Raw genomic sequence first — 14,144 nt, 5'->3', positions numbered from 1 at the left:
ATGAGACATTGTATATTAACTTGGTCCCTCTTTTTGAGTTTGCAAGAAATTTAACCTTAGATTTAGGTGAAGGATAGAGTTCTCCAACCTGGCTAATGATATAGGGAAAGAGACTTATGAAGTGTGCAGGAAGTCCTACAAGTTCAAAGGACTTTAATGACATAGTCTGCTCCAAATGAGAACTTAATCCAAAATGCAGCTGTTTGAGGAGCTAAGTAATTTTAGTAGGGCAGCTTCTAATAAAATGTATTATACTTCAGAATTTAAAAGTAATTTTCCTCCATAAGAGTTTCTTTTCTTTAGTTTGTTTCAAGGTATTTGACGTTGACCGTGATGGAGTTCTCTCTAGGATTGAACTGAGAGACATGGTGGTTGCACTTTTAGAGGTCTGGAAGGACAACCGCACCGATGAAATCCCGGTAAAGTCTGATTATATACATTTTGTTGCATGTAAACTTCCAACAGGAAAGTAGAGTGAAGAATTTTTTAAAAGAGGTTGAGAAAAAGGCTTGTTACTACTTCTAGTTGCTATATTATGCTACTCAAAATATTCATAGCCAAAGGTGCAAAACTGGAAAGGGAATTTGCCTTAGAAAATTCAATAAACTGAATGTATTATGTAAAAAAAAAAAAAGAAACCACAGGAAAATTGTCTTAAATTTTTAAAGCAAATAAGCAATCTATTTATGGTAATTAAAAAAAAAAATACTTGACCAAAAATATTTTATACTTCAGCTACTGGCTAATAAAAATGATTCCTACTCTTTCCGAACTACTGATTTGGATTTCTGTTTTTAAAGGAATTACATATGGATCTATCTGACATTGTAGAAGGCATATTGAATGCACATGACACCACAAAGGTGAGTCTAGCTGAGACTAATTTATTCTTTTCTAAAAATGCCTTATGCTCTGAATTGGTATATATGCCTTACATATACATATTTGAATCTCTTCTTCATCATCCCTGCTAAATGCTTATATGGACCTGTGGTTACAGTACCTCCAAGCTGTCTCTAAAGAAAGCCCATTCCATCTTTAAACAACTCCATTAAGTGTTATTTACATAAAACATTTATTATATTTTATAAGCTAGGCATTTTGTAAAAATTAAGTAGACACAGCCCTTGCCATCTGTAGTTTATAATCTTTACTTCTCCCATTTTAATATATCGTGGTAAGACTAACCTTATATTGAGCAAAAGAAGCCACAGAAAAAAAGAACACATTGTGCAATTTATATGAAGTTCTAGAACAGGGACAGAATAACAAATGTTAGTAAGTGTTACAGTAGTGATTTGGAGGATGGGTGGTTTAACTGGGAAAGACCATAGGATATCTGGGATGATGGAAATGATTTTTTATCCCAATCTGGGTGGTGTATCTATTCTTTAAACTTTTTTTTTCGGTAATATTGGTGAGGTTCTGTCCTAAGTTCTTTAGTGGCAGCCAGAATAAGCATATAATAGCAGAAATAAGCATGTACTTTACAAAGAATAAATCCGTGAACTTTTTAGTTGACAACATTTATTAGTTAAGGGTATTATAATAGGTTTGCTGTGATGTCTGCGTGTCCCTGTGAAACTGAAGATAATCCATATATGTGAGACACATTTGAGTTAATTTGAGCCTTTCTATTCAAACATTGACATATACCAAGTAGCAGACAGTAGGATATAGACCATGGTATAGTTATACAGGCTTAGAAAAATAAGTAACATTTTTTTTCTTCAATCACGAATCCAGAAGAAATCATCATAGTCTTATTAACTGACACTCAATAGAAATAAATAATAGAAATGAGTTTTACAAGGCTTGAGCTTTGGTAATTCAGATAATCATCTTCATTTACCTTTCTGCCCAAAACTAAGGTATCCATTTCTATTTGGTATACACGAAAACAGAAACATGGGAAAGTTTCTGTTAGAAACTGCCATATGTAGAGATACAATTTCCAGCGCCTTTTTTCTGGGTGTTTGAGAAGTATGGAGGTATCATTGCTGTCTATTTTTATGTAAGATCGAGTTTCTACTTATGGCTGTGCTTTCGAACGTTAAAAAAAAGATCATTTAGCTGCTCCATCTCCATGTAACCATAATAATGAAATGGTAACAATTTAGAATTTGGACCTTTCAACCAAACCTATTACCCGTATTCACTGGTGACTAGATTGTGACAATGTTACCCATTATTTTGTACCTTTAGATTGGTATTAATATACTTGAAGTTGTATCATGAAAGCCAATAGTTACAATCACAGTGCTTTAAAATCTTTTCTTACCATAAATGATTATTATATATTGAATGAATACATCAATGTCATTAATAATAAATGTTAAATTATATCATTAAATAATAAATCATTAGATAATACAAATATAATTAAATAATAAAAGCTAAAAAACATTGTTATTCATCTAGGATTGTTAAGGTGATTGTTGGAAATGTGAAGTAAGAAGCATTTGGTTATATTTTTGCCTGACAAGAAATATTGTCTTCCATATGTGAATGTAATTTTTGGTACACTTTGACACCAAAAAAAATATTGCTATACTCAACTTATGAAAGTAATGTTAAATTTTATTTTGAAGAAATGTAATATAGATACTCATTTATTATATATACTTAGTTCTTTTAAATCTCTAGGAAGTCTAATAATATTGCCAGATGTTTTAAAGAAGATCTTAGAAAATTGTTAGGATCAAAGGACATAATCCAGAGAGTTAGAAAAAATGCTTTCAAAATTAGTAAATAGTCTATTTTCTCTACCCAGGACCTTTTGTGGGTTCTATTATTAACTTTCACCTTGAACCAGAAGATGTTGTGAGTTATTTTTCAGGTCTTACTGGATGAGAGAGATTTTTTGGTGATAAATTGTCCGCATTACCCTTGACTACTTCAACAGAATTTGGTTACTTTTAAACTTATTCTTGCTGGCCTGCTTTTCAAATGAACACATAGGATCTACGTTAAATTGTTAGTTTTCTTTCAGACAAATGACCGTTACAGTTTAATAAACCAGATTTTATTCAAATGCTGTAAGAAAATGAAGATATAAGATCTTTTTAAATACTGTTTCTCCTTCAGATGGGCCATCTTACTCTAGAAGACTATCAGATCTGGAGTGTGAAAAATGTTCTTGCCAATGAGTTTTTGAATCTACTTTTCCAGGTATGTTTAAGGTAAATGACAGGTACTGAGGGCAGTGGTACCAGTAGTTCTACATCTTTTCCATTATGTAGTAGTTGTTACAACTAGGCTACAAAACCATATATTATCAAAAGAACTACAGTAACCTGTATGATGGTAAGTTAGAGCATGCGTGCTTCTCAGAGTCACTACGTGAGAGATAGGAAAGTAAAGTATGGCTGATTATGTTTATCTTATAACTCATGATAGAGCAGAATGTAGACACATAGAAAATAATTTAAAATGTAAAAGCCATTACAATTTGCTATTTTTCTTCACTGTTGTCTTTTCTAAAGACCCTTTCTAACAAGTAAGGCAGTGTGAACAGAGACTCAGATCATAAGTCAGCAGCTGTAAACTTTTCACAAAGTATACAGTCTTTCCAGTCAGGAGATTATCTTAGATGCAAGGCTATTTCTTAATTTTCTTCCCTTCTTTCTTTTTTTTTTTAAAATTCTTTAGAAGGTCCAAAAAACATAGGAGGAGAAAGGAGAAAAGAAAAGCTGCCAAGGGTGAATATGAAGTCATAGAGCTTGCCAGGTTTTAACTGTTTTCCCAGTTAAAGTCATTCTCTTTGCTCCAATTTTAAGAAACAACTTATAGTTTCCCATTTTTCATAGTTCTTCATAAATATATAAGTTGATTTAGTAATAGTATTTTACAGGGGGGAAAGGGGTGGGTAAGGACAGACTGAGAGTTCGAGATTTATAGATACTGACAGGTATATAAAGAATAGATAAACAAGTTTATACTGTGTAGCACAGAGAAATATATTGAAGATCTTGTAGTAGCTCACGGTGAAAAGGAATGTGAAAATGAATATATATTCATGTATGACTAAAAAACTGCTCTACACCATAAATTGAGATGGCATTTTAAACTGACTAGAACTCAATTTAAAAATAAATAAATAAATAAAGATAAAACTGTTAGAACACTGGAAAAAAAAATAGTAGTATTTTAGGTTTTCCTTATTTTATTTTCCTTTTCTTACAAAAGCACCCCTATGAAGATCAGTAAGGTTTGGTATCTTTATATCTATCATGATCCTCCATTGTAAATAAAGAGTAATCTGTCTGCAACAAAGCTATGTTAGAATAAATGGAAACTGAACTCTTCCTGACAGCTGATAACTAATTAATGTATATTTAAAGCATATGACATCTGATAAGCCTGTGATATCCATTTAAATCAGTTGCTCCACTATCAGTTATCAGCCGGGATTTAAGTTGATGGCTTTGTAAAATATAAATACATATAAAAATAATATAAATCACTACTATAAACCGAAATGACTTGCTTGGTAATATGAAAATTGAGTAGCTATTTTTATCTCATTTAAAATAATATACTCAATTACTTTAAGTCGTCATTCATTGTATAAACATTTTGACCACTTAAGTTTGTATCTGAGTCATCTTGTAGCTCTTACATAGCAAAGCATTTTGAATTTGTATCTTGCCTTTCCTGTTTTCTCATGCTTATCAGGGACTTGCGGTGGCACTATTTTTCTATGACTAATTTATAAACAAACATGCTTGAGATTTGCTTTTGTGTGTCAGTGTTTCCAGGTTTTTATGAAAAACTGAAAGATCTTTTTCATTGGGTATCGATCCAATTTTTGGGATATATGCAAATATATTTTTTATTGAAATATAGTCAGTTTACAATGTTGTATCAATTTCTGGTGTACAGCATAATGCTTCAGTCAAATATGAACATACATATATCCATTTTCATATTTTTCACCATAAGTTACTACAAGATATTGAATATAGTTCCCTGTGCTATGCAGCATGAACTTGTTTATAAATTGGGAGTTCGAGATTTGCAGATACTAAATTTTAACATTACATTTTACGATGCTCACTTTATCCTGTATTTGGACATGGTTTTAAAACTTTATGTTCACTTAATATGTAAGTAAGCAGACTGTTATTCTAAGTTGTTTTATTTTCTATCTATTTCTTAAAATAGAGTTAGCTGGTAAATTCAGTGATAAAAGCTTGAATTATGCTTTTATTTAACTTGCCAAGATCCCACTCTTGGCTAGCTGTTTTGGGTATTTAAGTATAACATAAGTAAGTGTCAGTAAAGTTAGGAAACCATTCCTGTGGTAATATCATTATTTTCAATCCTTTTTAATAATCTCAGTGCCCAATATTTTGCAGAGGAAGCATGCTAAACATGAGTGAGATCTTCTATCTTGTACATTTGTCAGAAAGTATCAAATGTTGAACAGTTTGGTAAACAGAATAGTGCACCCTGCCCCCCACCCATGTCCACGCTTTAATCCTGGAACCTGTGAATATGTTATTTTACATGGCAAAGGGGATTTTGCTGACATATCAGGTTAAGGACTCTGAGACAGGTAGATTAGCCTGGATTATCTACATGGGCCCAGTCTAATAACAGGAGTTCTTAAAAGTGGAAAATCTTTCCCAGCTGTAGTCACAGAGAAAGAGATCATGTTGGAAGAAGGGTTAGAAAGGTGCAAAGTTGTCGGCTTTGAAGATGGAGCTAGGGGCCATGGGCAAAGGAACGTGGGTGAACTCTAGTAGCTGGAAAAGACAAGGAAATGTATTCTTCCTTTGACCTACAGAAGGGAACACAGCCCTGCTGACATCTTGATTTTTAGCCTAGTGATACCTGTTCCTGACTTGACCTACAGAACTATAAAATAATAAGTTTGTGTTGTTTTAAGCTGCAAAATGTGTGATAATTTGTTACAGCAGTGATTAAAAAAAACAGTATAGGGGAGATAATCCATATTTATGGATTGGAGGGCTCAACAGATGTTAGTTCCCCTTCAATTGATTTAAAGATTTGTTTACTCACAGTCAAAATCCCAAAATGTTAGTTGTTGTTTTTGTTGTTTTTGTAGAACTTGATAAGCTGATTCTAAATACATAGAGAAATGTGAAGGGCCAACAATAGCCAAGATGATATTAAAGAAGAATGCTAAAGGACTTATTATAAAACAATATAAAGACTATGTGATAACTGCATAAAGCTAAACATATAGACCAGTGGAACAATATTGAATTAAACAGACCTACATAGATATGATCACTTGATTTATAACATTGCATTGCAGATGAGATGGGATGGTCTTTCCAATAAATGGTACTGGGTCAATTAGTATTCATATGGGGACCATGTGTGTCATTATTCCTACCCTGTACCATACATGAAAAGTAGTTTTAGATAGATTATAAATCTAATAAATTTGAAACAAAAAATTAAGTGTCTAGGGGAAGGTATAGCTCAGGTGGAATGTGTGCTTAGCATACATGAGGTCCTGGGTTCAATTCCCAGTACCTCCATTAAAATAAATAAATAAACCTAATCCTCCCCTCAAAATAAATAAAGCATCTAGAAAATAGTGTAAGAGGTATTTTAATGACTTTGAAGTGGCAAAGTGTTCTTAAACAGGACACAGCACTAAACATAAAAGAAGAATTTTAAGTTGGACTTCAGTAAAATTAAGAATTCTTTTTATCAAGAGATACCATTAAGAAAGTGAAAAGATAAGCCATACAATGGGAGAATATATTTGCTATACCTGTTTCCAACAAAAGACTTGTATCTAGGGCATATAAAGAACAAAAACCAATGAGAAAAAGGCAGAACCTTAATATTAAAATGTGCAAAAAACTTGAACAGGTGCTTCGTAAAAGAGAATATCCAAATAGCTATGAAAAGGGGCTAACCTCTTTAGTAATAATGGAAATACGTATTAAAACCACACTTGGAATACCATTAGACGTCACTGGAATAGTTAGTTGTTAAGTGATATGAAGCATTAGTGAAGACAAGAAGCAACGGGAACTCGTACACATTGCCGGTGGGGATATAAATTCTTACAAATACTTTGGAAATGGGCTTTTTTAAATGAAAGTTTAACATATGTATACCCTATTACCCAGCAAGTCTAACCCATGTGTGTGCCCATCAGAAACTTGTATATCTGAGCACCAAAAGACATGCAGCAAATTCTCAAAATCACTGTTTGTTATAACCCCAAACAGAAAATGACCCAAACACCTATCAACAATAAATAAATACATAAACGTAAGTGGAGGCACATGCATACAAATGGTATACTTTAAAGCAATAAAAATAAATACACTAATGCTACATTCAACACAAGTGGATGAATCTTACATAACGTTGAGTAAAAAATACTGGACCAAAAATTTCAAAAGCAAACAAAACCAATCCATGGTGGTAGAATTTAGGATGGTGAATACATCAAAGGAGTGCAGTAGTATCTAGGAAGAACCCAAAGTGGAACAACAATGTTCTGTTTCTTGACTGGATGTAGGTTACAGAGGTGTGTGTACTTTGTGAAAAGTCACTGAACTGTACGCTTAAGATTTGTTCACATTTAAGCATGTGTATTATATTTGCACTTTAAAAAATGTTTGCTTGCAAAAAAAGATATCCAAAGCCCAAGTATTTATCAGTAGGAGAATGGATAAAACAAAAGATAGTATATTCAAACAATGGAATATCATTGAACAATAAAAAAGAATGAACTACTGATACATGGATGAATCTCAAAAACCTAACTTATGTATTTCATTGTCAGGTAAATTTTAACTTAAAAGTTAAACAAAACTGTAAACAGGCATGCTGATATATTTACAGAGAGCTGTGCTAATATCTGTAATTTACGTTGAAATGCATGCAAAAATTAAGATGGATTAATGGATGAATTGAGGGATGGATAGATTAAGTATAATAAAATGTTAATGTTAGAATTAGGTAATGGGTATCAGTGTTCAGTATAAAATTCTTTCAACTTTTCTGTATTTTTGAAAAGTTTCAGGTTAAAATATTGGGGGGGAAATCACATCTTTTGTGATGATATTTAGAGAAGCCAAATAAATTGAGAAAATGAGCCTTAAAAAGCATAATTAGCCTTAGTGGCAATAATGTTTTTCTTATAGCTGTTCAAATTGAAAAGCCACCTTTATGCTTCATCTCCTATATCCTTTTCGTCTCCCCTTTACCTTTCTCCCCAATCTTCAGATTTCAGGAAAGAAAATATTCTCTGCATGAGATATATTAAAATATGTAATATTAATGAAATATTCTGCAAAGTGGTACTTGCTTGCTTACTTCCTTTCTTCCTTTATCTCTCTCTCTCTCTTTTTTTCTATCTCACATAGAAATTTGGAAATCGGCCTCCATTGAGATGGTTTGTTTAAAGAAAGAAAAATTTAAGTTTAAAGTTCAAATTTGCTAAAGTGAATCATTGATAATTCATTCAGTTGAGAGCTATTGCTAATTCCAGCTCCCATCTAGAAAGTGGATTTCATATAGAGAATGTGAAATAGTCTATAGTCTATCATCTGACACCAATCAGTGAAGTTAAATTTACCATTTTTATCTCTAGGTGTGTCATATAGTTCTGGGTTTAAGACCAGCTACTCCAGAAGAGGAGGGACAAATTATTAGGTAAGTTTATAGTTTCAATCTGTGTCTTTTTCATCATAGTTGAAATCTCTGACACCTGAAATACATTGTTACTAAGTAATAGCATGTCCCATTTTAATGTAATCATTACCACAGCACTCTGTTTCTCAGAAATAGTTATATAATGAAAGTATTTTTGTTAGAGTAAACTTGCTAACCAGGGGATTGGATTAACAGATTTTTAAGTGTACAGTGTTATTGCTTGATATATGTATACATTGTGAAAGGGTTCCCCTCATTGAATTAATTAGCACATCCATCACAGTCACCTCACGTATTTATTCACCTTTTCGGGGCGAAGAGGGTGGTGAGAAGCATTTAAGTTCTAGTCTCTTAGCAGATTTCAGTTATACAAGACAGTGTTATCAACTCTGTCACCACATCAGATTTAAAGACCTTATATATCTTATAATGAAAGTTTGTACCCTTTTCCTAACCTTTTTTTTTCCTCCAGCTCCTGGCAGCCACTTTTCCTACACTGTTTCTGAGTATATCTGTTTTATGTTTTTCCTTTGAAAAATTTCTAATGATAATTTGTGGGTGTGTGGTCATCTGTTTTACCTACCTTTTGATATGCTGAATTTCTCTTGTGTGTACAGAGGATGGTTAGAACGAGAGAGCAGGTATGGCCTGCAGCCAGGACACAATTGGTTTATCATCTCCATGCAGTGGTGGCAGCAGTGGAAAGAGTATGTCAAATATGTGAGTAAGATTCCTGTTTATCTACATTTTTCATAGACTCCATCAGACTTTGTTAGACTACTGACCAGTAATAAAATGCCCCAACCCAGATAAAGAATTTCCACATGAATTTCCTCCCTTGCAACAACTCTGTGAGGAAGGTAATACTGGGCATAGGGGTGCATGTATATGCACCTTATATATCTCATATTATTCTCACAATATCCCTGTGAGAAGGGTGGTATTATACCCAAATGTGGGCCCTGTGTGGAACCTAGGCTGAGTTTAAAGGCTACCTGAATATCTTGCTCAGGGTGGAAGTTCTGGAGTCAAACCTAAGGACCGATTTAATGCCAGTGGTGTCTCAATCACATCACTTACATTATCCTTCATTTGTTCACCTTTTCCATCAAAAAGTTGAAGGCCCTTGGGTAAGAAGTGTTGATTTCCTGTTCAAGAAAGTTAATTTCAGAACTAACATTAGAACTCAATTTCTAAATGATAATCTGCCATTGTTCTTAACGAAGAGTTAGATTCTCATTAGTGAATATTCTAGAGCTTTATTTAAAACAAAGAAGGAATCTTTTTTGGAACTATGAAACTGAGAAGAGCACTTCCAGGCATCAGTTCCTCCATTCCTGGAGAGATGGGTGGTATACAGACTCATTGTCAGTTGCCAAATAATCACTAACCAGAATTCTAATAATTTGATCCATATTTTTCCTACGTGTCCTTTTCTGTCATCGTTTATCAGAATGTTAGTAAACTGTTTACATTATCTACCTCATTATTCTACCTGGTTGTTTCCCCCTTTTGCAGAGTTTAGTAGTGTGTTTTCACACATAAAATATGTTAACTGGAAATGGTAGACTTTGGTGTCACTGCAGGAATAAAAGTAGGCAAATGACCTCAGAGATCTTGTAGGTAGATAATGATGGTTCACAGAGGTAGAAATTGAGAACCCTGGGGTAAAGTCAGTGTCACAGTCTATTTTGAAACACCTTTTAGTTTTTATATTCGTAGTTTGGCCGTAGAATGAATGGTTATTAATGTCTTAAGAGGCTGTAGACTCTCAGAGAATAACGTAGTTTTGTATTTGAAAGATTACTTTCTGTTTCCTATAGGAACATGATAGAATCAGGTCTTGCTCTTAGCAGTTCATCTCTTATAAATAGAAGTGCACTGCTAAAAACATGGACTGAGTTTGTTCTTGCCTGCTACTGTAACCCTCCTGTACATTAAAAGAATTAGTTGAGGATGGTAAGGGAGAAATGTAGAGAGAGGGAATCTATACTTCAGGGCCATCTTCCCCTCCTCACTCTGGCACTTTATGTTATTGTCTAGTATGTGCCTGTCAAATGCAGACTTTAAAATCTGGTTAACTGAGAAACCTGGGAAGAGAGTGTCAGTTCATTTGCAGGGAAAGGTATTAGAGACTAATGGCGACCTGTTTAATTAGAAGGAGAAAAATGTAAGTGGAGTAACAGCAGTCCTTTCTGAAGATGCGTGTTAATTAAAAAAGAGTTCTTTACTCAATAAAGAGTAACTTTCTTTTAAATGCAAATAACTTTTTTTTTTTAATGGCATTCTGGGCTTTGTTTTCCCTTTGTAAAATGAGAATAATAACAGTAACCTCCCTCATAGGTATTATGAGGATTAAAGGAGTTGACACACGTTAAGTGTCAGGCACATAGTAAGTACTCAATAAGTATTAGCTAATATTATGAGAAACCAGTATAGGATAATAGTAGTAAGCTTGCACTCCCTGTGTTGGAGTCCTGGTCCTGCTGTTTGATATATGACCTTGAACCAGTTACTTATCCTTTCTCTAACTCAGTTTCCTTATATGAACAACAAGATTAATCGTAATACCTACTTCAATAGGGTTATTATGAAGATTAGATGAGCTGATGTATATGTGAAGCACTCAGCGCTATGTCTGGCAGGTAATCAGTGATCTAAACTTACCTTTCCAGTATGTATGACAACTTTGACAAAAGCCTTGCTTAAAAAAATAAATTGTTGTTCCTAACATGTTGGCTAATTTTATCTTATTCTGGGCTTAGTCCACCTGCCTAAGACATCGGTTAGCTTTAGTTCATGTTTTCTCTCCACAAAATGGCATATTTGCTTGTGTGAATTACTGATTGTCTGTGAGCGCAGACTGTCTTCTAGACAGCAGCATGCCTAACTGCAAAGAGAGCAAGGAAGCAGGAAGAATAAGCAGTCCTTTCTCAGAAGTGGTTTACTTCCAATTTGCTGTGATTCACTTGAGCTTGAATACTTGATCTGCTCGTGGGATCTTGCTGATCTTGTTCCCTCTTTATGAGCCAAGTGTTTTTCTGCTGTGTGAAATCTCCTTTTGTAAAAATGTAAATGGGAGGGAGGAGGGTATAACTCAGCGGTAGAGTGCTTGCTTAGCATGCATGAGGTCCTGGGTTCAGTCCCCTTACCTCCATTAAAATTAAACAAAACTAAACTAAACTAACTACCCCCCCCCCCCCCAATTTTAGGAAACAAAAATGAAAAGTTTAAAAAGATGTAAATAGGAGTAATGGTGAAATATTTTATTTGTCCTCTTTGTGGTATATACATTTGTCTTTCCTCCTGTTTGAGAGCTGTGAGGGAACAGCACAGATTTTACTGTTTAGTTGTCATGTAACTTTAGAGCTAGAAAACACTTTAAATGCCTCTCTTCTCTAAATTTACAAATGATGCTTCTGAGGTCCCTTAGGTTTTTTTTTTAATTGCCCAAAGTTGTATTAGGCAATTACTGTATTACCTGATCTAGATCTCTGGAGCTCAGGTCTCTTGATTCCTACCTCATTACTTTTTACATTACTTCATATTGCCTTTTCATTTATCCAAAACCAGCATTGTAGACTAATGAAATATAAAATTGGCATAGCTATTAGTTGTTTTAGATCACTAATACTTATAGTATACATCTGTATAAGATCTAAAAAGAAGTAATATTATCACTGATAGAGAAGACAGTGAGCCCTTATTTTGGAACATCATAAACCATTCATATAACTTAACTTAGAAGGAATCATAAAATTCTCAAAATAGAATTATCTTACATTAAAGTGCCATGTAGCCCTTTTAAGGAATCATTGACTCAGAGAAAGTATGGATATTTTTCACCATAGATGAAACTTGACCTCTCCAGAGACGTATCTTTCTGAAAACAGGCTTCTAGGATAGTTTCTAATAGTTCCAGACCCAGAAGTCAGGGAAAACACACCAAGATGTTTAGGCAAAAAAATTTCCCAGAGCAACTGAAAATAACAAAGTCAAAAAGATCCAGTGACTACAATATATGACCATTATTGGTTTTTCAACATATAGAAGGAAGGTACTAGTGATAAGATTAGTTAACTGTAAAAGTTGACAATTTTACTGAAAGCCACGAAGGGTTAAAGCAGTGACTAGAAAAACAGGGCCAATAAGGAAGAAGGAAAAAGAACCTGAGTAGTGGTGAGTTTCAGACAGTGTTGGCCACTAAGAGCAGTAGGTTCCTAGAATAGAAAAGAAAACCAGAGGCAGTGAGAAAACAGACACTAGTTTGGAACATTGAAAAAGAAGTGAAGAAAATCCTGTATTCTCCAAGTCTAATGGTAGCATTCACTGTGCCATGTTAAAAGCAGATGGTACACTCTACAGTCTTTGAGGGCAAACATTGCAGCCTCTGATAAACTAGTCCAGTCATTCTATTGCTAAATTACTGTAAAACTCAACCTGAAAGGTTTAATGCCTGCCATTTTTTATCATCCTGTTCTCTTGCCAGTGATACCTGTAGAGTCAACCTATGGACTAAGCTTTTCAGAATAGGAAATACTGTAAGAACAATTTCATGTAGATTTTCTTCAGAAACATCTAGGTTCCATATAAGATTTCCAAACCCATTAAAACATTTCAAATACAATTCAAATATTTCTCCTTGAAATTCTGTCAAATGCCAGACTCAGAGGAAAACTTGAATAAAGTTATCTGCTCAAGTGAGATTAAGGAGAATTAATCTTTCTTTAAATATATTACTACAGATTTTTTTCAAGAAATTAATAGGACAGAAACTTAATATAAGTGGAATAGAAAAGTGAATATAAATTTAAAAGGAAGTTGCCTGTCAACCATTTGATGGTTATGCAGACATTATTTAAACTCAAGAACATCTAAAACAAGAATAAAGTGATTTTCTGGAAGATAGTGAGGTTCTGCAGGACCTGGGAGAAGACTAATTTTTCAGAAAGTTATTCTTTCGACTGGCTGTGCTCCATCTTTATAGGAAAGAAGCAAATAACCCCAAAGCTCATTAAAGTCTGAGTCTTTTTCTAAAAAGCAAGTTCCAGAGCAAGTAATAGATTCAGTAAGAAATCATTTACTATACTCAACATTTGGAGAATGTTATGAAAACAAAAATGTGACATTATAATCCTCACTAGGGCAGTAGTTAACAATTCTGACTGCATAAATCACGTAGAAAGCTTAAAAAGAAAAGAAAGAGAGAGAGAGGAAGGAAGAAAGAAAGAGAGAGAGAGAGAAAAGAAAGAAAGAAGGAAAGAAGGAAAGAAGGAAAGAAAGAAAGAAAGAAAGAAAGAAAGAAAGAAAGAAAGAAAGAAAGAAAGAAAGAAAGAAAGAAAGAAAAGCCAAGCCTTCGTTCCACTCCAGACCAAATAAATCAGAAAGCATAATTGCAAAAAAAAGTTGGATTAATTTGTATAAGTCATTTTTGTTTACTGAAAATTTTCTTTTGAAACCTAATTTAAATGTAGTGCATTTTGTTAGTG

At 33.7% G+C, this 14,144-nt stretch overlaps 1 protein-coding gene across 3 annotated transcripts in view; it reads left to right on the top strand.

The window, feature by feature from the left end:
* USP32 (ubiquitin specific peptidase 32) overlaps window positions 1-14,144 on the top strand; it is a 167,618-nt gene that overhangs the window by 109,846 nt on the left and 43,628 nt on the right. For all 3 annotated transcript variants that reach the window (XM_074342650.1, XM_074342651.1, XM_074342652.1), the window contains 5 exons: window positions 304-419; window positions 801-863; window positions 3,088-3,171; window positions 8,594-8,655; window positions 9,273-9,375. In XM_074342650.1, coding sequence (XP_074198751.1) covers window positions 304-419; window positions 801-863; window positions 3,088-3,171; window positions 8,594-8,655; window positions 9,273-9,375 — 428 coding nt within the window. The remainder of the gene's footprint in view (window positions 1-303; window positions 420-800; window positions 864-3,087; window positions 3,172-8,593; window positions 8,656-9,272; window positions 9,376-14,144) is intronic.

This window comes from Camelus bactrianus, chromosome 16, assembly GCF_048773025.1.
Source record: "Camelus bactrianus isolate YW-2024 breed Bactrian camel chromosome 16, ASM4877302v1, whole genome shotgun sequence".
Taxonomy (NCBI): Eukaryota; Metazoa; Chordata; class Mammalia; order Artiodactyla; family Camelidae; genus Camelus; species Camelus bactrianus.
The sequence above is the reverse complement of the archived record's forward strand: the minus strand, read 5'-3'. Positions and strand labels throughout refer to the sequence as shown.